Source organism: Microcebus murinus, chromosome 26, assembly GCF_040939455.1.
Source record: "Microcebus murinus isolate Inina chromosome 26, M.murinus_Inina_mat1.0, whole genome shotgun sequence".
Taxonomy (NCBI): domain Eukaryota; kingdom Metazoa; phylum Chordata; class Mammalia; order Primates; family Cheirogaleidae; genus Microcebus; species Microcebus murinus.
In genome coordinates, this window is record NC_134129.1 from 8,792,224 (window position 1) to 8,818,279 (window position 26,056).

A 26,056-nucleotide genomic window follows, 5' to 3' on the forward strand; every position below is an offset into this window, starting at 1 on the left:
TAGAACTATTAGTATATGTGAAGAAAAATGCATACAGAAATGGTTGGAGAGAAAAGAATAAAATCATACATATTTTAAGGCATTAGTAGCATTAAAGGCACTGAGTTAAAAGGGTGCTCAACTTTTGGAACATATTATAGTTAAAAGTTGACTAATACTAAACGATAAATATTTTGAATGGCATAATCTCTTATCAATAATATAGTACTGATATGTTGAACACATACTTTGTGTTAAATCAAATAAGGTATATATGGCAGGTAAAGGGAGGATTTAACCTTCACAGGATACATGTTCCAAATTGGGAACATTATGTGTACCAGGAGATGGTGGTAAATCCTGATTTCCAATGGCCTGCTAAAGGGGACAGCTAGTGGAGTATACATAATCAAGGGATCATCTGACAGACAATCAGCAAGTGTCTCGAGTGTCTTTGTGGGTCAATAGCACTTATAATAGGTTTTCTAAACTAAGCTGAAACCTCCTGCGCATCAAACCATCACCCCTGTACTAGAAAGGTCATTACTACGTTAATGAACTTAGAATATATAAACTTATGCCACTGGTCTTCAACAGCACGAGTTGTCACTTAATGGTATGTAATCTACCTAGATTAAGAAGTACAAAGCAGGCCAGGCACAGTGGCTCACGCCTGTAATCCTAGCACTCTGGGAGGCAGAGGCGGGTGGATTGCTCAAGGTTAGGAGTTCAAACCAGCCTGAGCAAGAGCGAGTTCCCGTCTCTACTATAAATAGAAAGAAATTAATTGGCCAACTAATATATATGGAAAAAATGACCCAGGCGTGGTGATGCATTCCTGTAGTCCCAGCTACTCGGGAAGCTGAGGAGTTTGAGGTTGCTGTGAGCTAGGCTGATGCCACAGCACTCACTCTAGCCTGGACAACAAAGCGAGACTCTGTCTCAAAAAAAAAAAAAAAAAAGAAAAAAGAAAAAAAAAGAAGTACAAACAGATAATCCGCACCATCTGATTAACAAGACAATTTGACCTGGTTATCAAAAGGGGTCAAGAATATCTTCAGAATTTTCAAACTCATGGTAACTAATTATTTTGATTCAATATATGCGAACAAACAGCTTATTTCGTTGTTATAACATTTCCTTTTCTTAGAATTATTCTAAAAGTATATCTCTGGAATATTTAGAATTAATGTATGACATGAATGTTGTATGCCTTTAGAATACATTTTTAAAAATAGGAATGGATATATCACACTGAAAAGGTTACAATGTTTTGCAGATTTGTGAAGCTGGAAATCATTTCATCAATGTGATGTTGTCTCATCCCTATCACACAGGTTAGTTTTTAGTTACTTTTTATCTTTTCTAGAGTGGATTATGTTAATAATTATTTCAAAAAGCCTTACATCATCAATTTTTAAAGAAGGAAAATAGCAATAGTTGGAAACTCTTAATAGGGCATGCCATTCTTTTTGCCCTTTTATGTCTAAGTTTTCCAAAGATTTGTATTAAATCATATTCCTTAATAATTTTTCTAAAATGAAGTATGTATGCACATAATCTGGCCCACCTCCACCATACACTAAACAATAATCTTGCTTAAGTATGTGGAAAAATAGAGCTGGGCATGGTGACTCATGCCTATTCCAGTGCTTTGGGAGGCCAAAACAGGAGGATTGCTTTAGGCCAGGAGTTTAAGACAAACCTGGGCAACATAGTTAGACTCTGTCTCTACAAAGAAAAATAAAAAATGTATCCAGGCATGTTGGCACCTGCCTGTAGTTCTAGCTACTTGGGAGGCCAAGGTGAGAGGATCACTGGAGCCCAGGAGTGTGAGGTTAAAATGAACTGTGATTGCTCTACTGCACTGCAGCCTGGGTGATAGAGCAAGACCCTGTTTCTACTAAAAACCAAACAAACAAAGACACAAACAAAACCCTAAACCTAATTAGTAAGAAGTAAAGCAGGCAGACTGAAATCAACTGATGAATATTCAAATTACTTAACTCTCAATATTGATTTAATTTGCACAATATTTGACATGATCCCATTATTTCAAATGACTTCTTAACTTTTTTCCTAGTGAGAGTGATCTTGCATTGAAAAATTGAAATAAAAATGAAATAAAAGTGCCGATGAAATAAAAATGCCCGAGGGAGCACTTAAGTTTAGTAGTATGTGCTACATGTATTTGAAAAAGTTTATAGTGCCCATATCATTTAAAGATATTTTTTGTAAACCAGTCATTTCCTTTAGATTCACTCCTAGGTAAGCATTCCCAGCTGCTTACTGTATATAATACATATTTTAATTATAAATTTCAAATAGAAATGGTCAATATCTAGACTTTATGTTATTATGAATTCAGCTGAAAACATGAGAGCATATTTATCTTTTCAAGTTTTTTTTTTATTATTTCAGCATATTACGGGGTTACAAATGTTTAGGTTGCATATATTGCCTTTGCCCCACTAGCATCAGGGCTTCAAGCATGTCCATCCCCCAGATGATGTGTGCTGCACCCATTTGGTATGAATATATCCATCCCCTCCACCCCATCCCACACGCCTGGCACCCGATGAATGTTACTACTATATGTGCATGTTTAAGTGCTGGTCAGTTAATATCGATTTTATGGTGAGTACATGTGGTGCTTGTTTTTCCATTCTTGTGATGCTTCACTTAGAATGTGCTCCTTATGAGAATCTAATTCCCGATGATCCAATATGCAGCTGAAGTCGTGATGCTAGTGCTGAGGAGACGCTGCAAATATAGAATATGATTACTAGAGAGGTTTGACTGCACGATAAATATAATGTGCTTCAATCATCTGGAAAAATGTTTCCCCCCTCCCTTGTCCATGGAAAAATTATCTTCCATGAAACCAGTCCCTGGTACCAAAAAGGTGAGGGATCTAGTTGATATCTTCTCCATTTGAGCTAACTTCCCATATACTATTCCTCTCTTGGAAACAATGCCTTCCAACGCAAAAACCTCTTGCCCTACTACTTTCAAATAATTTCATTTCAGTTCTTTATATCCAGTGTTCTGATATATTGGGTCTCAGACCTTTGTTCAAGGTGTAACTTTGTCTTCTGATCATCAATGCTAGCTATCCAAACACCCAAAGATTCTTTTTCCTTACATAAAATCCTTATCCAACTATCAGTTCCTGTGTGAGCTCTAAATGAGTCTTTGCCATGCGTGGCTTTTTACTTCCTCACATATTAATTGAAGTTTGTTGTAATATCTATTAAATATGCTTAGGCATGGGCTATATAGAGAAGAACCATTTAATATTGATTGTACAAACAAGGTGTCACAAGTCATGTTATCCAGTTGGCAGAGTTTGATATGAAAAGTAGTTTCAAGGAAGCTTATTGGAAAATGTGGATAAGAGGGAAGGACATTAAAGTAGCCCTAGAACAATATTGTAAATGTATAGTATTGTCCATTTTAAAGAAAAGGAAACTGTTCTGATCCCCTTTTCTAATAGAGGTAGGAAAAAAAATACATTTGTTAACTCAGAGTTATCTCCATTTTTCCAAGACTGGGTTAATCTGCTTTGGCAAAGATACTGTATCTGGTAATTAGTTGCAATAGTAGATAATGAATGATCAATTTTGCAGTAACTCACTGTTATCCTCCAACAAACATCTGACTTTTGCAGGGGCTAGGGTACATGTATACATATTTATCTTTATCTTAAAATGAACAGTGCATGAAATCTGCACAACAGTTAGTATATTTTTCCTTTGATATTTCAACAATAGTTACAATTTTTAAAACAACATACTGACATTTCATTATGACTTTAGAATTATAACTAAAAAGATTAGTTGATTTATTATCTGATTAAATCTAGCTCTGGAGAATGAAACAATTTTATAATGCATATATACTTTCACAAATGTCACAGCTCAAAGTTCAACTCGAAATCATGATAAATGTATATCTAAAACATTTAAAGGAGAAAATTAAGTAACAAAAATCAAGTGATAATGAGCTAAGTATAATGATAGATGTAAATAACAATCCTGATTGCTGAGAAGACATAATTTACATTGTATTTCAGAATATTAACTATACTGATATTCCAGGTAATACTGTCATGAGAAATTTTCACACTTTTCTTATATAAATTACATCCTTACAAAATTCCATAGTATTTTCACTAATCAATACAAAGGGAAATTTGAGGTATTTAATAATCTCTACCAATATAGTATACCTTCTTTAACACTAAAGGAGAATATGAAGAGGCAAGCAATTATTAAAACACATTTCATAATTTCCATATGTAATGCTATTACAAATATGTTATACAAAACAATGCTTATATATTATTTTATTTAAAAATTTAAAGAATTGATTACTCTTGTGTATTCTGTATTTTTATACCAACATAGCTATAGCTATGGTCAGAAAGTGACAGCTATTCTATTTGAGTTAAAAGTTCACAGCATTTTAAACTGGGTCTCTTCTGAGTAATTTGTGAAATGGATAGCTATAAATATGTGATGACATTTCATGTGGTATGTAATTATTCTTGGGAATTTAGTATTATAGGAATATGATCGGTTTGTGATATGCAGCATCATTAACATTTTACTTTTCTTTCTAAAAGGAAATAATGCCTGTTTCCCAAGTCCAAATTATAATCCTTTCACATGGATGTTTTTCCTGGTTTCATGTCCTAACTACACCTATGAGGTATGTCATTTATGTGTATAAATAACTGAACTTTATTTGATGACATACTAAATACATTTGTTTATATGTTTACATGTATTATAAATTAATATATATGATAAAACATATGTAGGTGTTATCTATAGATATGTGCACAGAGAATGATCATAGAGACATAGCTTTCAATTCTAGTTATAAGTGTAGGAAAATAGAACATTTCAATTTTCTCTGCAGATAAAGAAGTATTTGTACAAAAATGATCTATATTTAATGAAGATTTTGAAGTTGTCATATAAAATGTCTTGAGATATTTCAGAATTTTAGTTTTTATAAAATGTTTTAGAACTATGTACTCTGTTATGGATACTATTTTTATGAGATTGCTTATGAATTATAAATGTAAAATTAAATTATTAGTATTTTGGAAATATATTCCTTCCTAAAGCTGTTCTAATGTTTTCAGCCTTAAATTGATCTGTTTAAGGCCACAAGTGAACAAATTACTAAATTAACCATAGCTACTTGTTAATTTATGTTTTAATATAATAGATTGGATCATGGGTTAGTTTCACAGTCATGACACAGACATTGCCAGGTAAGACCTAGGTTTATTGACAATTAATCAAAGTGAATGTACCTTTAACATAAGTGGTTTCTGAGAATAAGTTACTATAGTACTAATGTTTGGCATGTTTGCAAAAGGATTTTATGTTCTTGTATTGATTTTGATTTTTTGAGTTGTATTTAAAATATACTGAACATTATTTGTTGTTTAATGTTACTGCTCCTTAATCCAAACTAGGAAATGTTAATGTAAATTTATTATTAAGCAATGAGTTTTCATTAAAAAGAAATTGTGAAACTCACTTCACAATGAAACTCTTGGGTATACGCACAGAAACTTGCATGTGCTGTGTCTTCAAATGGCCTTGAGTATCTGTGATGGAAGGGCTTGGAATATGAGAGTATAATCTTGAATAGTGGGCATTTTAGCATACATTAAGAAGTTGAAATGCATGAACTCCATGTAGTAGAAGAGATATATGTAATATTCATTTGATCCATTCTTTGTTGTATTGCACAAAAGTTTTGAATTATAGTTAATGTTGTTTATTATATTATGTGCATGGATATGTGTGGGTGTAGATATTATATGCATATAGACAACTATTGAAAAATTCAAAGACAAAAAATTCTTCATTTGACAATATTTTGTGGCAGTGGGATATAAAAACATGTAGCTTTATTTTGAACTTTGCTATATATTTTCTATGTTTACTCATCCATGCAATATTGATTGAATATATGCCGGGCAATGATTATAAGTAAAGGAAATAGATAAGAAAATATTTAATATATGAGAAATATTTTAAAAGCTATATAAGGTAATGATTATTTTTCTAATATAATTTACTATATCCATCATAGAAATAAGAAAAAATAATAATTATTTGATTTTTCTTCTAGTTGGAATTTTTACACTTCTGATGAGTATCCAGATGTCTTTCTGGGCAAAAAAGAAGCATAAGATTTATTTGAAGAAATTCAATTCATATATGTATAGAAAATCAGCAATGATTCCATTCATATTGTAATAAAATATAAGTAATTTTATCTTATATAGAAAAATTCACTAAATCAAGCTTAGTCACAATGGTTAACTCTTATGTTCTAGTAATACATAAACAATAGTATTTTTACTGAGTGAAAATATAAATTGGTTGAATTTTGCCTTATTTAGAATTATAAACTTGAGGTAATAAAAACGGAAATTATAAATAGAATTAATGAAGAACACATTGAATATATTTGCATAGGATTGTTCCCTTCACAAATTTTTTATTACATTAATTTTTCACAATACTATTTGCATACAATAAAATATCAATAGCAAAAAGAAATCTGATTACGAATGATCAAAAGATCTGAACAGATCTTTGTTAAAAGAAGACATACAAAAATATGGTCAACATCACTAACCATTAGGGAAATGTAAATCAAAACCAAAATGAGATATAATCTCATCCTAGTTAAAATGGTTATTATCAAAAAGACAAAATAACAAATGCTGATAAGGATATAAAGAAAAGGGAATTCTTATACACTGTTGGTAAGAATGTAAACTAGTACAACTATTATGGAGAACAGTATGAATGTTCCTCACAACTAAAAGTAGAACTACCGTATGATACAGCAATCCCCCAACTAGGCAATTGTCCAAAGGAAAAGAAATCAGTATGTCAAAGAGTAATCTGCAACCCTATGTTTGTTGCAGCACTATTCATGATAACCAATACATAGACTTAACCTAGGTGTCCAACAATAGATGAATGGATAAAGAAACTATGGTATATATTCACAATGAAATACTATTCAGCAATAAAGAAGAATGAAATTCCATCATTCATGACAACATGTAAGGAACTGGAGGACATTATGTTAAGTGAAATAAACTAGGAACAGGAGGTTAAAAATCACATGTCCTCACTAATGTGTGCTGTATACAAAAAGAGTGATATAGAAGTAAAGAGTAGAACAGAGGATACTTGAGGCTGGGAAGACAGGATAGGGAGAGATTTGTTAAAGGACTCAAAATTACAGCTAGGTAGGAGAAATAAGTTCCAGTTTTCAAGAGCACTGTGGGATGACTATAGTTAACAATATGTTATATAATTTCAAAGAGCTAGAAGGGAAAATATTTTGAAAATTCTCAACACAAAGAAACGATAAATATTTGAGATGCTGGATATGCTAATTACCTTGATCTAATCGCTGTACATTATATGTATCAAAATATCACTGTGTACCCCATAAATATGAACAATTATTATGTCATCAAAAATAAAATTAAGTAAAAAAGTACCTGAATTCTAAAGTAAATATTTTTAAAAGTTATGACATTTAAATTACTTGAATATCTTACATTATTTGACAGTAATATAATTTTTTTCTTTATTGTTCCATCTACTACAGGAAAGTATCAAATGTCTTATGCTAGTAGTTCAATTGCATCATGAAATTGTGAAAATTATACCTATATTAAAAGTGAAAGATTTTCACTTAGCCATGGGTAATATATTTACAGTCTCAAATTCTAAAGTTTTCACTTGTGCATTTTCAATAATTATGACTTTTATGTTAAAGTAAAAATTGTGTGGATATTAACAACTCAAAAGTTCCATGTTGTCTATAGAAAAATATATATAGGCCTTATTCCTAATTTACTAAGATATATATATATATATATATATATATATATATATATATATACATGATATCTTCATAAGAACAATATAAGATTGGCCAAGAAGGAGTTTTGTCATTTGGGAATGGGATGCATTTAATACTATCATAAACCATACCAATTAGAGAACAGTTCTAAGATGCTGCCAATTCACCTCCAAGTTTTTACATTCCATTTATTGGTGGATTCAGTTATGGGATTGAATTTAGGATGTGGACAATCAGTGAGAGTAAAGGAGGGTACAATGCAGCCTTGCTTTTTAGATAGTTTGTTTATTTTGCATACAAAAGTTGAGTCATGATTGAAATTCTAATCATATTTGCTTTCTTAATAACTGTGCTAAGCTTTAAATTAAATATCATTAATAATATGCTTGTTTTAGAATGTAACATAAATTGACAACTGTGACCCTGAACATTTTCATATGCCTTGGAGCTGTTTTACTTTTAGCCTAATCAGAACACTTTTGGTCCTTTCAAATCATTCCACACTGCCCCCTTTTGGGTTTTGTGGAATTCCTGTTGTTTTCTTGTTATTGATGTCAATTTTATAACTAGTAGATGACCAAAGGTTCTTAAAAAAAAGTATTTATCAATAATCATGCCTAAAGAAATACGGTTGTCATCAAACTAATTTATTATGCATTGTGTCACTCAAGAACACTTAAACACTGTACCTTCCCTGCAGGAGACTGCAAACATTGAATTAGGATCAAATCAGCAATTTGCAATCTTGTAATGTAGAAATAAGTTCATTTTGTACACTTACAAATAAAGCCTAACTGGTATATCCCAAACAATTTCAATAGAAAAAAATAATAGGATATATGAAAATTTTAAAAAGCCTTTAGTAGAATTAAATGAAATTAATTAAATTACATATAGTAAAAGCAATATTATAGTTTATTCATGTTTTATTCCTTTATTCCTTGGGTTACATGGGATATAATAGGATAGATACTAACTCACCATGCAAATACTTCTTTAAAATGTATGAAATTATGAATTTTATTCCCATGAACAATCTTCCCCAGGGCCATTTTTCTATTTATAATTTCTTAGAATGCATTTACTCTTCATTACTATAACTTTTGAATAATGTACTGTTTATAAAAACATAACAAGGCAAGCAAACAAACAAAAAAAAAAACCTCTAAAATCTAAAAGTATACCAATACTTGTTATTCTCCAGAGAAATGTATAGATTTGTGAATTCATGGCTGATGATATCTTCAACTATTGAGTTATGCATTGGTTTGCTTGGGGTTTAGTAACTCTTTTCTACGTCCCCAAAGATAAGTCAGTTCAGGGAGACCTCAGCAGGATTATTACTGGCGAGCACTCATCCTTGGTTCTTGTATTTGGAGACAAAGTATTGAAACCAAACACCAAAGCAGCAAAACAAAGCAAAAGACATTTGTTAAGCAAGTACACCTCCAGACACCAGACACCTGGCAGGGGCTGTCAAGAAGGACTAGCCAGTGGCATCACACTCTAGAAGGAGGGACAGAAGTGAACACATGGCCCAGCCCTGAGGTCTTTTCAGGTTCCCCTTTTCTTTCCTCTGATTCGGTCATTCTTGTGTTGCCGTCCCCCTAGCCAGTGAGAATGTTATCTCCTCCCATCCCTCGGGTGGAGGAATATTTTACTTTAATTGTTCAGGCCTGGATGTGGCATGGCTTCCAAAACGCAGCTGGGGTGGGCAAGTTGCAATGCTCATTTGTGGTAATAATGGTATAATGAAGTCAGAGTCGTTTGAGGACACTCTTGTCCTTCATCTGCGTAGGTGCCCCCCTCTCCAACTTACCCCAAACTGTAGCAACCAGGGTGTATCTACAATGGGTAGGGTCTCAGCTGGACCACAGCTTTTGTTTTCACTGATCTGTAATTCTAATTTTGTTCCTGTTGTTTTGTGCCACCTGAGGTCTTTCTGGGCCACCTGTGTTCCCTATCCTAATCTCCTGGCTCAGGATGAGATACTCAGAGACAGACTGGACCAGGTTGGGAGATAGATTTTTTTTTTTTTTTATCTTAACACCTGCTGTGTGATGGGAGATAGATTTTTACATAAACTTGTATCCCATCAAAGTAGAACTTACTATGCCTTCCCTCCTAAATGCCTTAGTCTAAACAAAGATTGGAGATAATCTTAAGCAGAATGGAAAAATATAATCACAGGCCTCTTGTAGCTTGTGAATCTTGTCGAGCTATAGTTTTGCACCTTCCATTTAGAGTGCTTTAAAGAATAGTAGCCAATAATTTAGATATTTAAATTTTATGAATATAATTAAGCATATGAGATTTAATAAATTAACCTCAGAATTTTATAATACTAGATAATGATAACATATAATATTAAAAAGAAACAGCACAGTTCATTTAATCTAATCATTACATTGATTGCTACTTTTAAGATAATTGTATGAAATAATACTTTATCCCACAACAATTTGCAAAGAAATGACATTTTTTACATAGCATATCTTTTCCTACCTATTTACATACCTGTATTTGCCAAACATGCACCAAAACTACATTTCCAGTTGGAATGTGTATGGCTTTATAAAAACTCATGAGCCTACACAAATTAATCTTTCTGGAAAGACTGATAGGACACAAAACTCACTATTCCAGACACATACACTGGCCCTTAGGAGAAAACCACTCCAGGAATTCTGAAGTGTCCAACATAATAACTGACCATATATATTGATCAGTTGGAACAGTGCAACCATCAAGACAAACTGTTGTGGTCTAACCATCTGAGACTAGTGGATTATTTTAGCTACACAAAAATCTGGACATATTAGGCATACAGAGTGCTCTAAGGGGCAGGATAAATTCAGCAATCTTTATCACATAATAATTGCTGATATAAGGTCCAAAGAACCCTCTAATAATTTTCCTACAAAAATCAAAGATTTAGTATATCCTAAAACTATGATGTATATTCATATGTAGTGGTGCACATCTAACACTATTTGAAGGTTGAGAATTTTACCTAAGAAAGTATAGTATACGTGCATATGCATGATAATACATTAGGTAGGTACTAAATATAGACTAAGACAGAAATGGATTTAGCAAATCAATTCATGCTGTAACCAGTTACATAGTCCTATGTAGCTTTTAAAATATGCATACTATGAGTTTTAGTTGGTATATTAAATTCTCATATCAAATATTAAACAAAATAGAATAGAAAAATAGACTAACACTTTCTCCAAGTGTGTAGGTATTTTACAATTCTTAGTAATAATTTTTTAAAAATCCTACCACCCGGGTTGGGGAGGGGAGGAAAAACCCTTACCCTTTTCCTGGGCTGTGGAACTTTCTAGAATTAGTTTGTGCCTATTACTCCCTTCTATCTTCCTCTCTCAACTGCTCAGTTCTTCCTGGTGGTGTTCCTGGACTGCGCTGGTGTCTAGCCCCGGGGTCCACTTCCAAGCAGTAATCACTCTCTGTTCTCCTTAGCATAGTCCTCAACTTTTCTGCTGGGACAGTCCAACAAGCTTTGTCTCTAGTCGGCCATCTTCTGCTTCTAATTTGCTAAATTTGGACTCTATTAAATATCAATTCTTCTAAATTTAGACTTTAAATACTATAGGGATAATAATTTGAAAATTACAAAGCAGTGAACTGGCTCCAACTATCTTGAAATTAATTACTGTATATATAGTAAAACAAAAGTAATATATTTTATCTGTATTTAAGAATTATGCAAAACCATGTCAAAACTGTGTTTAAAATGTTATGGGAGAATGTATTAGAATCCATGAATTTCTCATTTGAAAAAATTCCCCAAACTACATACATAATTCGTAAGTACCATCAATACATATATAATGTTCAGTAAAAATTGCATCCTATTTTGGTACCGCTTTGGAATTATATTTTGACTTTTAACTTCGTGCACAAAAATGTATTTACATTTCTCTAACCTATGCCATTCTCAGGCCACTTTCCAGATTGTTATAGACTGTCCTGCCAAATTGATTTTTAATTCTAGTCTGGAGATTGAGAACCTAGTGTATAAAGTTATCCCATGACAGTGGCAGATCTTGATTAGAGTCTAATTTCTCATTCCTGAACACTCTAGGCATTTGTATCTACTGGAACATTTCCACATTTCTCCTCTGTTGGTACAGATAATATTCTGTGTATCAATTCCTTTGTGCACGCTCAGCATTTGAATACATAATCTCTATTAATTGTAACTGCATGACTATCCAAAAAACTTTTACCAAAAGCAACAAGACAAAACAAAACAAAAAGGAATGGAAGCAAATTATTCTCTGAGGTATTTTAAATAACAGTTTCCTCCTATCAACTTATTACCTACTTCTCTGATTATAATAAATGTGTCCTATTACAGGTGAAAAGGTACATATACACTTCTAAATGTTAAGATTCTAACAGTATTTACTAGTCACTATTTATTAAGCATTGCTAACTCAATTACAATATGGATTTAAGATAAATTTAAATGTAACTGAAAATAATGCTCTACTTTCTTGTAAAACAGTTGCTAAGACAACAAACAACAGCAAAATATGGGGCAAAATTTTAATATTCAAATGTTCCTTGAAGACATTTGTCTTACCTAACTTTCACTAGCCTTTATTGCAATTAACTTTGTGTATGTGGATGTGTTTATGTTTATCCCCAAAATGAAAAACCATAATGCAACAAAATCATTTTTAAAGATAATTGTCAACTTCTCTAACCTAACTTTCCCTAACCTAACCTTTTGTTTTTTTCTTCTTATTAAGCATATTATGGTTGTTGTTTCTTTTAGGCTCCCAAATATACTCTCTTATAATCAAATACGTTCTGTTATAGCATTTCATATGCCATGTATCATGTTATACGTACTTCTTATCCATCTGCCTTAGTAGATGGTGTATCCTACGCATTTTCTGAAGGCAAATATTAAGCGTTAATCACCCTTGTATCTGCAGTGATGGGCAACGATTCCAGAACATTACAAGGGTTTAATCTATAGATGACATAACTACAAGAGTTCCATTATAGCAATCTTTATTTATTCTTTCTTTCATTCTATTGGGGATGTTGAAACAAGAGTTACTAATCTGAAATTAGTTGCTATTCTACCATAGTATAATTGAGATGAATTATTTTTTCTGGCAACTGCTACTTGAGGAAAAGTCCAGTTTTACACAGCTGACAACTAGACTGTCATTCACTAAATGTTTAGAAAAGTGATCACTTCCAACTGCTTGAACTCAGTTCATGTAAGGGCACTAAATCTGGAGAAGTATAACAGGCTACTTGGAAATGCTGAGCAAAGCAAGCAGTTTTATGTGTGAGGACTATAAAAATACATCATATGAGAAAATATCTTAAGTTTTGACATTGTTAGAGTGAATATAATGGATGATCACACTGCTTCTATGCTATTATTTTTGAATAATGTATTATAAAACATGATGACAAAAAGTTTGCCCCTGAGAAGCACTGAGAATATCATTTTTCAGAAATACATTGCAAATAAAAAGACAATTCTATTTCTCAGACCACTCAAAATATCTTGTTGACATATACAATCTATGGACTACTTATAACACAGAGAAGCTTACATATCAGAAAGAAAGAAAAGAACAAAAAGAACAGTCATATGTGGTTTTATATGACGAAATAAACTAATAAGCTGAGAATAGACTAAGTAGTTTGCTAAAATTTGCCAAAATACTATTAAATGTGTGTGGTATTGAACTAAAAGTGCCAGACAATATTAAACTAAAATTCAACAGCAATACAATAGCCAATTCAACATTTATATTCAGAAACCAGTGATGTGGGAATTAAAATGTTAAATGACTCTACAGATATTTCTAGTCAGTGATTAAAATAACATTCTGTTTGAGGAGGTTTATTTGCATTGTATACTCTCCTGAGTCTTTTGACTCTTCTATTTTATTGAAGTATAAGTTGATTTTTTTTCTAATGGATGGTGGTGGAAATGTAAGAGTAGAATTAATACATGGTTTTATTGGCAAAATATATTTGCATTATAAATTATGAAGCCCTGGATTGGTTATTTCTTCCTTTAATCCACTAAACAAGAAGGCCTTTTTAAAGTAGAGATAGATTATTTTAAAATTCAAAATAATATTAATATGAGAAAAATGGAAACATATTTAATATTATGAATTTTAAATCAATACAATTTAAAACACAGCACAATTTAATACACATTTAATTAAAGAATATGATTAAAGACATGAATGTAAACATCCAAGATTCTCAATGAACTCCAAGTAGGATAAGCTCAAAGACACCCACACTAAACACGCTGTAATCAAATATCAAAAGTCAAAGACAAAGAAAAAAATCTTAAAAACAAAAAGAGAAATGATTCATCATATGAAAAGGCATCTTCAATAAAACTGTCTTATTTGAATTAAAATAATCTGAATAGACAATGCCTATGGGAATACATATATTGCCATGTATCACTTTCACTAATATAAAAGGCCCATCAACCTCCTAAATAGAGCTACCTAGAAAAGTAAATATATTAAAACCATGCATTCATAATTGGTTTCACACATATGCAAATAAATATTTAAAATAAATGAGATTTTATTATGCTTGAAGCATACATTTCCGAGCAATTTCTAGCACTATTTACTTTTGAGCTAATTTTATCAGAAGAAAATTATGTGCATATGTCCAATTCTAGGTAAAAACCTCAAAAATCTCTAAAACCATTTTAAATACCTGAAGTTTACAAGTATTGTGTTTTTTAAAATATATAATAGAAAGTAAATATTTAATTTGCATAGATTTTGCATTTCAGATTTTGTTTCTATTTCGGGGAGAAAGGATGTACCTGGTAACAAGATAAGGTATTTGTAAATTCAACACAAACTCATTTTAAAAACTTTTCTTAAATTGGAATGCATTTTTTCCCTAAACATTCTCAGTTGCAAAACTTTGATTTGTAGCATCAACTAAAGTTGATTCCTGAGTGGATTCAGTTTTGCTCATTCTAACCAGTTTATGAAATTTTAAATCTTATTTTCAAATGTTTCATTTATAAAAATAGAATTATGATGTCAAATTTGTGATAACATTATTAGATTAAGTGAAATCAGATTCATATACATAAAGCACCTGCCACATAATAGGTGCTCCATTAATACTAATAACTTTTCCAGTCATCCCCACTTAAGTCTGCCCATTGATAAATTCCCTGGGTTTTAGCCCAGTAAGCTTCAATCTTTTCTTGCAACACTCAGTATGTTCCTAAATTGTTTGATGAGATTTTCCTTTACTCATTCTTTATATTCATTTTCTTCTGGTTTTGAAGTTCTGCCGGATGTGCAGCCCATTTTGTGTTAATGAAAGTATTTATTAAACCCATATTTCTGGAAACCTGCAAGTTGCTTGTCAGAACTTTGATAGAGTGTTGGGTTAACCAAATGGATTGTCTGGGACCTACACTACAATACAGCACAATAAATATCACTATAGTCCCCAAACATCAACTCTCATTTGCTCCTACTTTTCTGCCAAGAGAACCCGATAAGCCACACAATTCATTCCACCTGGCTTGAATTAAGTGATTTAGTCTTTCTGCAGGAAAGCCTTGAAAACAGATCTTTTTATTTCAAAAATATTTGTATTTCAATTCGGTTCTGTCTTTTTTTCCTTTTATTTCATTATATTATGAGGGTACAGATATTGTTAGGGTTACATATGTCGTCTCCCCCCCCTACCGTGCCCGAGCTTCACGCTTGTCCAACTCCCAGATGGTGCGCACCACACCCATTATGTAAGTATACACCCTTCTTCCCCCTCGCCCCCCCCCCCACCACCCAATAAAAGTTTTTTTTATTCTTCTTTTTGGCATTTTGGTTACCTTGTATATATTTGCCTCTCCCTAAGAAGTGTTGGGGGCATTCCCTCCCCCCACACACAGAATGCTTGACACATCCCTAGGATGTGGGTCTCCCCCCCCCCAAATCCTTGGTGAGTACTGCCACCATTCCAGCACCATAGTTTTAATCAGTCAGTACTAATTTGATGGCGAGTACATGTGGAGCCCATTTTCCTGATCTTGTGTCACCTCACTTTGGATAACAGGCTTAAGCTTAATCCAGGATAGCATAAACGGTGCTAGCTCACTGCCATTTCTTAGAATTGAGTAATATTCCATTGTGAGCATATACCAAATTTTAATTATCCACTCCTGAATTGACAGGCACTTGGGTTGTTTCCATGACCTTGCCATAATGAGTTGTGCTGCGATAAACATTTGGGTACAGATGTCTTTATAATAGAATGTCTTATGCTCTTTTGGGTAGATGGCCAACAATGCTATTGCTGGGTCAAATGGTATTTCTATATCTAGCTGTTTGAGGTATCTCCAAATTCTTTTCCATAAAGGTTGCACCAATTTGTAATCCCACCAGCAGTGTAAGAGTGTTCCTGTCTCTCCACATCCTCGCCAGCATTTGTTGTTTTGGGATTTTTTGATACAGGCCATTCTCGCTGGAGTTAGGTGGTATCTCATTGTGGTTTTGATTTGCATTTCTCTGATGATTAGAGATGTTGAGCATTTTTTTATATGTTTGCAGGCCATTATTCTGTCTTCTTTGGAGAAGTTTCTGTTCATTTCCCTTGCCCATTTCTTGATGGGGTTGTTTGATTTTTTCTTGTTAATTCTTTTAAGTTCTAGATAGATTCTTGTTATTAGGCCTTTATCAGAAGTGTAGAGCAAATATTTTCTCCCATTCTGTGGGTTGTCTATTTGCTCTAATGATAGTTTCCTTGGCTGCACAAACTTTTTAATTTGATCGGATCCCATTTGTTTATTTTTGCTGCTGTGGCAATTGCCTTGGGGGTCTTCCTCAAAAATTCTTTGCCTAGACCAATGTCTGATAGGGTTTTCCCAACATCTTCTAGGATTCGTAAGGTTTCATGCCTTAGGTTTAAGTCTGTTAATCATCTTGAGTGAAATTTTGTGAGAGGTGAGAGATAGGGATCCCGGTTTAATCTTCTGCATGTAATTAACCAGTTTTCTCAGCACCATTTGTTGAAGAGGGATTCTTTTCCGTATTGTATATTTTTGTCTGTTTTATCAAAGATTAGGTTACTGTATACTGAAGGTTTCACCTCTGGTATCTCAGATCTATTCCAGATATCGATGCTTCTGTTCTTGTGCCAATAACAGGCTGATTTAACTATTAGTGCTTTACAATACAGCTTGAAGTCAGGAAGACTGATGCCTCCCAGTTTGTTCTCTTTACTTAAGATTGCTTTGGCTATATGAGGTTTTTTCTGGTTCCATACAAAGTGAAGAATTATTTTTTCTAGATCTGTAAAGAATGCTGGTAGCATTTTGATGGGGATTGCAATTCTGTAGATCACTTTAGGTAATATTGACATTTTAACAATATTGATTCTACTGATCTATGAACAAGGTAGATTTTTCCATCTGTTTAAATCATCTGACATTTCTTTTTTTAGTGTTTCATATTTCTCCTTGTATAAATCGTTTGTATCTTTTGTTAAATATACTCCTAAATATTTAATTTTCTTTGGGGCTATAGTAAAGGGTATTGAGTTTTTGATTTGAGTTTCTGCTTGGTGGTTCTTGGCATATATGAATGCTTCTGATTTGTGTATGTTGATTTTATAACCTGAAACTTTACCAAATTCATTTATTAAATATAGGAGTCTCTTGGATGAGTCTATGGGGTTTTCTAGGTATAATATCATATCATCGGCAAAGAGCAAGAGTTTGATCTTGTCTGTTCCCACTTGGATGCCCTTAATATCCCTTTCTTGCCTGATTGCTATAGGTAGGACTTTGAGCACTGTGTTGAAAGAAGAGATAGTGGGGATCCTTGTTTAGTTTCAGTTCGAAGAGGGAATGATTTCAATTTTTCCCCTTTTAGAATGATATTAGCAGTGGGTTTGTCATACATGGATTTCATAAATTTAAGGTATGAGCCGTTCTGTCTTATGTGAAAAGAATCAAGGTAATATAGGCAGAATTTGAAAGATGCTGTACTTTAGATTACAACACTTTCTAGTTCCTTAATATCAAATTCTCAATTGCATGTGATTCTGGAATTAGGGGAAAGCACTGAACTGGAAGGCAAATTTTTATTTTAGTTAAGTAATTTTGTTCTTCAACAAGATAATTATTACACTTCTTGTTTCTCATATAAAATGAGGCTTTTGAACAAAATCACTATTTTTTTTTAAAGTTCTCTCTTTTTTTTCCAAAAATAATTCAAGCATCTCTTAGTAATTTGAATAAAATTATGCAATTATATGGAAAATTTTTCTTGGTTTTCTATTACAAAAACTCAGATCAGACTTCTAAAAAATATATTATAAAAAGAATTAAAATATTTTCTCAGTACCCTGAGAAGGTACAAAAGAGAGAACTGCAGGTCGCAATGGAAAGCAAAAGCACCTACATATCCTTTCTATACATTTATCTTTTCAAAGACCTATTCATAGTTATAGCTCCTCTCACAAAAAATTTTACCTTTATCTTTTCCTTCTCCTATATTCTGGTTGTGTCATTTTTAAACATAAATGGATACATGATTTTTCAATACAAATCTGTTTAGATGTTTCTTTTACATGTTCATTTATATGTTCAATGCGCTCATACCTCCTTCCTTGCAAAATTAAACCATAATGCTCAAAGATCTTAAATGAAAGATTAGTATTAAGACAAAAATACCTTAAAAGTCATTCCAGCAATGGTGAGCTAAGAGCACATTCTAATTAACCATAAACAATTACAAAGAGGAGAGGCTGGAGTTGTTTCTATCTCCTATATTTATAATTAATTTTCCCTGGGTTTGTTATATTATATTTGTATTTCTTAATGTTAATTTCTTGTGTTTATATCTAAACATATTTTAATGGAAGCAAGGATCTCATCAATATTTTTTAACTTACTTTACAAATGTTGACAAGTGTAAGCCTCATGTTTTCTAAGTATGAAAAATTATGGTATTTCACTGAAAAAAAAGGAGGAGATCAATTCTTCTGGTCCAAGTTATATAAATAAAAGGAAAATAAACTTTTATAAATAAATCTTATACATTTCAATATTGAATATACAACCATGTGTTTCACCATAGTTCTTTCTCAGCAGATTATCTTGGTATAAAAACACTTACATATTGATTTCACTTCAGAAGACTCATGTCTCTGATTTACCTCCACTGGAGTTTAACTTTTGTCTTTCTCAATGGCACTAAAGAGTACTTCCAATTATAATATTTAACAAGTATTGTTGTGAAGTCAATCCAATAAGCCTAGAGGAAAATATTGGCTGTCTGCTTCATTAGCATGAGATGCTGTACCTTAGTGTCTTCAGTGTACAACATTATTGATTCAAGTACACATAATTACCTGATGGCTGAAGTGAAATATCTATGAGTAGCTGCTGGCTGAAATTGATCTTAGGTGTTTAATAGCTTGGTTTGTCTGAGAGGGTATCACTGATACTATTATATCCTATTCAATCCATTATCCTGATCAATGTAGTATTGCTTTTATGGTTCATTTGCTAGACTTTTCTTGAATCTGAAATTATAGCATTTTCAAGTTAGAAGAGATTTTACAAATAAAAGAAACTAAAGATACAGGAAGGTTAAGTGTGTCTTTTCTTTTATTCACTCTTCTGAAACTGCATTATATTTTATTTTTAACTTGAATATTATGTAAAGATAATTAGAAGTATGCCCTGTTAGGTCTCTTTTAGTCTAGCCCAGATCTATTTGCTATTTGAGCATGCTCCAAAAGCTTGCTTTTTTTTGGTATAAAAATACTTTTAAGGAGAAAGCCATCTAAATAACAAAATCAATCATGTAAGCAAGGAAAATTTACATGAGGCTTGTACAAATGGCATGTAGTGAAAACAGTTGCTCCCTGGCACATACTTTTAGAAAACTTCATTACATCACAACCCTGAAACATTTTTATAGCTGTCCTATACCATGAGATCACAGGTCATTCTAATGGAAATTTCTGGTTACAATATTTATATTCATCACACAATGTTACTTATTCATTCATTTCAACAGAAATCATGCTTCTCCTTTTATTACTTTTAAATTCTATTTAATACCATTTTGCATGTGTTATGAAAATTGTGTCTAATATTTAAAGACTTTCATACTAGAACAATAATTTTAGAATCTCAGTTACCAAAATAGAATTAAAACTCTTTATGTTGTTTTTGTTTTGTTATTGTTATATGAAAGAATAAAAATTGAAAGTTATATTTTTAATCTTAATACCATAGCAATCTTTCTTCTGTTAATGATTGTTTTGGCTCATAGTTCCATTTTTAAATCTATTGATATCTGTGCACCTTTTACAACCAGAAATGAAAAAAAATGTGCCTAATAATGCATAAAACTTAAGGGGATATGAGCATGCTACAAATATCCATGTATCTCAGTGAACCTTAAATTTAAAATACTTGCCTGAATTAAATTTAAAGTGGAAACTATCTTTAAGTAGTTAGGAAGAAGGCAGACATTCACTTTAAATGTGTAAAGTTTATGCTCAGTATACTTACACAACAACAGCTGTAGTTGATAGTGCTTTAAAATGTTTAATAATGTCAGGTCATAAGTAGGAAAAAAACAAATCCTCCTGAACAGTTGCTGTTCGAAGTCAGAACGTAGCAGTATAAATATTGAATAATATTTCAATTCTTATGTAAGAATGGATTTTGTAAATGAAAATGTAAATCACCTCTCAGAGGAGTATATCATATTATTCAAAACTCAATTAGGAATATTTGAAGATGAATATATTAATTGTTTGAGTGGCATAAATAATGCGTATGGATTTATGCCAACTAATGATCTACTTTAAGCACTTTGGATATGGTATAAAAAGAAACAGCTGGTTGTCAGCAGTGTTTACTGTGACTTTAGCAGACAACAACAGCTACTGAATGCTAAACTTTAATGAAAGGGAGGCTGTAAATCTGCCTGTGGATAGAATTACAAATGTTTCGAGAATGTCATAGTAATTTGTTTTCTTTTAAGAACAACCAAATAAATCTGAGATTCCATTGCCTGAAAGAGGTGAAGACTACAAGAGGCAAATGTAAACAAATTCTTTAGGCACTTTGAACAACAGTTTCATTTATTCTTGCTATTTTTCGATCCTTAAGTGTTAAATTATTAACATGGAGCAAAGGGAATAAATCCTTGCATTTGTATGACGAGCTAAAGTTCAGTACTATGGGGCTCTATCAATTTGTATTTCATGTGCCACTACTTCCATTGACATTTTACCATTGGGGGATCTCACACATTTACCAGGTTTCTATAATGAATACAGGAGGATATAGAATATAATGAGCTGATACACAAGAGATTAAGAGAGCATAAGTCAAAGTAATTTGTCAGTAGATATGTAGAATTAGATCTTAATTGGAAATGAGCTGAGTATTTCACGTCCTTACAGCTTTTTTGTATCATCCATTATTTTTCATGTCTGAATATTTTGAATAAAATATTAATAAAACTTATAAAAATCTACTTTATTGTCTACTTTTTCCCACTGGCACATTTTTATGCTAGATTTTAAGGGAATTGAAATGCATAAAATTACACAAAAAATCTTACTCTTATGAGTTTTAATAGCAAACATAAACGTATACAATCACAAAGCCTTAATGGCAAAACTAACCCAATTTTGCATTGCTTAAAAATCATGTCCTTGAAGAATATTTAAAGAATAGTAACCAGCTATAGTAATATCATCATTGGATTACATAGTTAATAAATAATATTAATGAATAAATTACAATTTCCCATATTTACATAAAATTATTTAAAAACTCAAATTATGAAATACAGAAGTCCCACCATCTGTAGGGGTTACATGAAAACCCTCAGTGGATGCCTGAAACTACAGATAGCACTGAACCCTATAATATATTTTTTCTTCTATATACACAGCAATGACAACGGTTAATTTATAAATTAGTCATAGTAAGAGACTAACAGCAATAACTAATAATAAAATAGAACAATTATAACTATACATTTTACTAAATTTATGTGGATGGGGGAGCAAGAGGGCATAGTAGAAGCAGCCCACAGAGGCCACTCTCAGGGAGAAGATGAAGAGTTGCAAGTAGTTGCTTAAGTAGAGATGGACCTAGCTTAATCTCCAAGATGGTGGGTGGTACTACTGAGTAGGAATCAGCTGCGCCCTGTTTGCTTGAGTTGGAAGGTGCTCTGCTTAGCTAGGGGTTGTTTCCCCTATCATTGATTGAAGTTTGTATGAAAAAGCTGGCTGCTGAGATGGTCTTTTGTGCTCATGGTAAGCTGGTCCCCCAGGTGAGACACATGAATGCTCCAAGCTTTAGGAGGGACCCTGCAACTCTCCAGAGGTTGCTTGATCTCTACACCCCATAAGGTGGGGGAGGAGAAAGACAAAGGATGGCTGCATTTGCAAAACCTTGGTGGGGCTCAGAGGTTGCTTATCCAGAGGTTAGGGGGAGCCGCTGCTATGAAGTTTAGAGCAACCCCTACAAGCTGGGAAAGCTGTCCCTGAGAGAGGGGCCTAATCTCTTGACCGCTAAGGCTGCCCCCAGGGTATTGCCACCCTTGTCCACTAGTGCAGTTTCTGTGCCGGGTGGGGTGGGCACCTTCCCTATTCGCTCCCTGGAACTCCAAAGCACTTTCCTATTAGATCAGCCCCTGTGTGTGCCCTCACCGCCCAAGGCCAGCTCTGGAACTACCCCTCAGTCCCTGTGTCTGACCCACTAGCATGCGTCTCTGTGGGGGGCTGGCAGGTAGGGGCATCCCCAGTTGTGCATGTCTGTTCCACCAGAAGAACTCAAGGGGAAAGAGGTAGGCCTCTCTGTCCACACGGGCCGCTGCCAGGGGCATGGTCCTGCTGGGGAGAAGTGGCCACTCACAAGGGTCTCCCTCAAGCTGCACTTCCGTTGTAACCAGTGGAGGGAGGGTCTCCTGCTGGCGTTCATCCAGCATGCTTCAGGCATTCGGTTGTCTTGGAAACCAGGGGCGAGGCCCACCTCCAGTGCCTCACCCCTATCCAATATGGCATTGCTCCAGTGAGGGTGGGGCATGGTCATGCTCAGAGAACCCCATTCTTCAGCCCCCCCTCCCTCCTGTTGGATATGTCCACAGGGGCTTCCTTGCCAACCCGAATCCAGGAGATCCAGGCCTCTCCCCTGTGTCTCCCTGTGCCGCTCTTGTGTCCAGACAGCACTGCGGCCCGTCCAGCTGTCTGGGCCGCCAGGGCACGATCCCCCAAACGGCGGTGGGCAGGAAGCTCACGGATCCCGGCAGCCCCACTCCCAGGGGAAGCTTGGGCGGGAAATGCTCGCACCACGGAGAAGCAGCCAGCAGTTTGTGTGCTTCCCGGTCAGAGCATTCCAGCGCTTGCAATGCGGGGGAGGGGCAGCGGCCACCAGTTGGTCGGAGCTAAAATTACTCCCTCGGATGCTGCGATTGAGCAGGTGCAGAGGAAAGAGTGTCTAGGTGTAAGAAAGTGGGCGATCTAGAATCTCGTGGCACTCTCCCGGGGAGTGTCTTTTTTGAACTCCTGGGGTTCGCTGGTTCACCCCACTATTCCTATTTAGCTGCAGTGCTTGGGCTCATGGAGGGTGGAAGCAGTCCCAGTATGTTTTATGTCCTGCCGTTCACTGAAGGTGCCACGTGGGGGAGGGGAAGCCCCTCTTTACCCTTTCACCGGGCTCTGAGCCTGTCTGGGCTGGGTTTGCACCAGTGTTCTATCTTCCTTCTCAGCTTTGCAGTTTTGCCCAGGTGGGTCCCCAGACGTCTCTGTTTTCTGTCCCTGTGTGATCCACACCTGAGCTGCCACTGCTCTCCGCTTCCCTCAGTCCAACATTGCACCTTCCAGCCAGGAGGACACAGGTGATGTCCCCAGTCAGCCATCTCGCCTGATGCTATTACAAGATCTTTAAAACGTACAAAGTAAGTAGTAATAGAGCAGATTTCTTAAAATATGCGCTGTTACTCTTTCAGTTTGGAAGAAAAAAGTAGGTGTCACTTTGTGCGTGGAAACTTTTTTTACTAAATATTGTTATGATTTTTTTTTTCTTTGCAAACAATAAATATGTTGCATGTAAAAGACGTGGTAAGACAATGTTGACTGGTCAGGAGGATCTGATAGATAAATATTTTAAATTTTTTACTTGTATTAAATTTTCTTTCAAGCAACAAAAAGCAAATAAACATTTCCTTATTTTTCATTTGAGTCTTAGGAAGGAAACAAGCTCATGAAAGATGAATGATTTTTTTCAACTGTGGCAGCCTTGTCTCAAGACCCTTGTAGATAATTGATGTTCAAGAGTAGGAGTTTGTCTGAAAGAACAGGAACAGCAGGTTCTCAGTCAAGGATGAGGCTGCTTTGTTAGGAACACTGTGTGTTTATATTATTTTTGTGATTAAATCTTACATTATCAAGTAACAAGAAGTATTCAAAAGCTGGGGCACAGCTAAATATTGTTTCAAGGGAAGCCATTGATTCTACATCATGTTTATATTCACACATAATCTCATCAAAAGTAATGACAAAGATAATGGTAGATTCTGTATTAAATGCTAGGATGGTATAAATGCAGTGAAGAGTGACATCACTTCCATTTTGGCCCTTTTTTGTTTTCACTCAACCTTGAGGGGCCTGCATTTTATTGGCTCTCATTATACGTGAATAAAAGACGCCTAAGCTTGACATACATGCTCCGTTATAGTAGAGGTTCCTGTTCTTCCTCAGTATTCAGGAGATTATTGCTAGAATATTGAAAGGATTATTTTTTGGTTTTACTATTCCTAATTAAAAGTTATTAATTATTATTTTCCTTAATCAAAGTTATTAGTGCACAGTTAAATGGAAGGGATATTCATATTTTTAAAATAAAAAATGGATGAAATTTTATGTGTGTAATGCATGGAATAGTAATAGTATTAGAATTAAAAAGCTAAATGAGCAGGAATTACTTTTCTATTTTATTTACTATAGTATCCCCAGGATCTGTGTTTAGAATAGTGTCTGCAAAGAGAATATCAATAAATATGTATTGACTGAAATTGTTGATGAATAAAATAATTCTGATGTACTGTGCAGGAAACACAAACTTGGTTGGAAATATTAGGCAAATAGATAGGTTTTTATTTTTTCCCTTTTTTACAATTTTTAAATGAAGATTCAGAGTGATTGAATAATATATAGCTAATGTATTAACATTAAAGCATAATATTAAAATTATACAAAAATGATAGGATTTTTAAAAAATGGCAATATTGGGTATGTTGGATGGCACTTCCTTTTTTATTTTCTTTTTCAAACTGGATATATATCATTTAATCACTCTTTAAATCTTCATTTAAAAATAGTTATAATTTAATATACTAATTTATGTTCTACTTAAAATAATTTTAAAAAGTGGATTTGGAATGTTCTTACTACAAAGAAATAATAATTGCTTGGGGTGACAGATACCTCAAATTATCCCAATTTGATTATTGCATATTGTATGCTTATATAATATTGCAAACAATATTAATTTTTACTCTTTATTTGTCTTTCTTGAATAAATTTTTAAACGAGATAAAGCCTAATCATTTTGGTTTTTTAATCTTAATTGTTGTCAGAATCTTTCTGCAGGATGGCTGGTTTTTTGAGCTCTGAAGTAACAAACTGAAATCAAATGCTAAGGGCTTTTGTTATTTTAACCAAACCCATATATTTAAATAATAATAATTTTGTTCAAGCATCTATCTTCAGATATGTTAAAATCACATGCCATTTTTGGAGCAGATCTCAATCACTCGTGCTTTAGTACATCCATCATCCAAAATATTGAAATCTTAGCTTAGCTTTAGATCATTTAAAATATTTTTCATTAAATTTCAACAACTATGACAAATTTAATCTTTTTTATCTGTGTTCCATAACATTCTGTCTATACCGATTATATTTGTTTGCAAGATATATATTAGGTATCATGCTACTAGATAGAGAATTATTTTTTTCACATTCATGTTTATATTACTGAACTATATTTTCTGGCTCAGGAGATATATTTAGGGACTAATAAGCAGTCACACAATGTTAACCT

General features: G+C 33.6%; 1 protein-coding gene across 1 annotated transcript in view; it reads left to right on the forward strand.

Moving 5' to 3' along the window:
- The window catches only part of TECRL (trans-2,3-enoyl-CoA reductase like), a 70,590-nt gene extending 64,324 nt beyond the window's left edge, over nt 1-6,266 (forward strand). Inside the window, exons 9-12 of the mRNA XM_075997960.1 lie at nt 1,259-1,316; nt 4,607-4,692; nt 5,221-5,266; nt 6,139-6,266. Coding sequence (XP_075854075.1) covers nt 1,259-1,316; nt 4,607-4,692; nt 5,221-5,266; nt 6,139-6,266 — 318 coding nt within the window. The remainder of the gene's footprint in view (nt 1-1,258; nt 1,317-4,606; nt 4,693-5,220; nt 5,267-6,138) is intronic.
- Nucleotides 6,267-26,056: the final 19,790 nt, after the last annotated feature.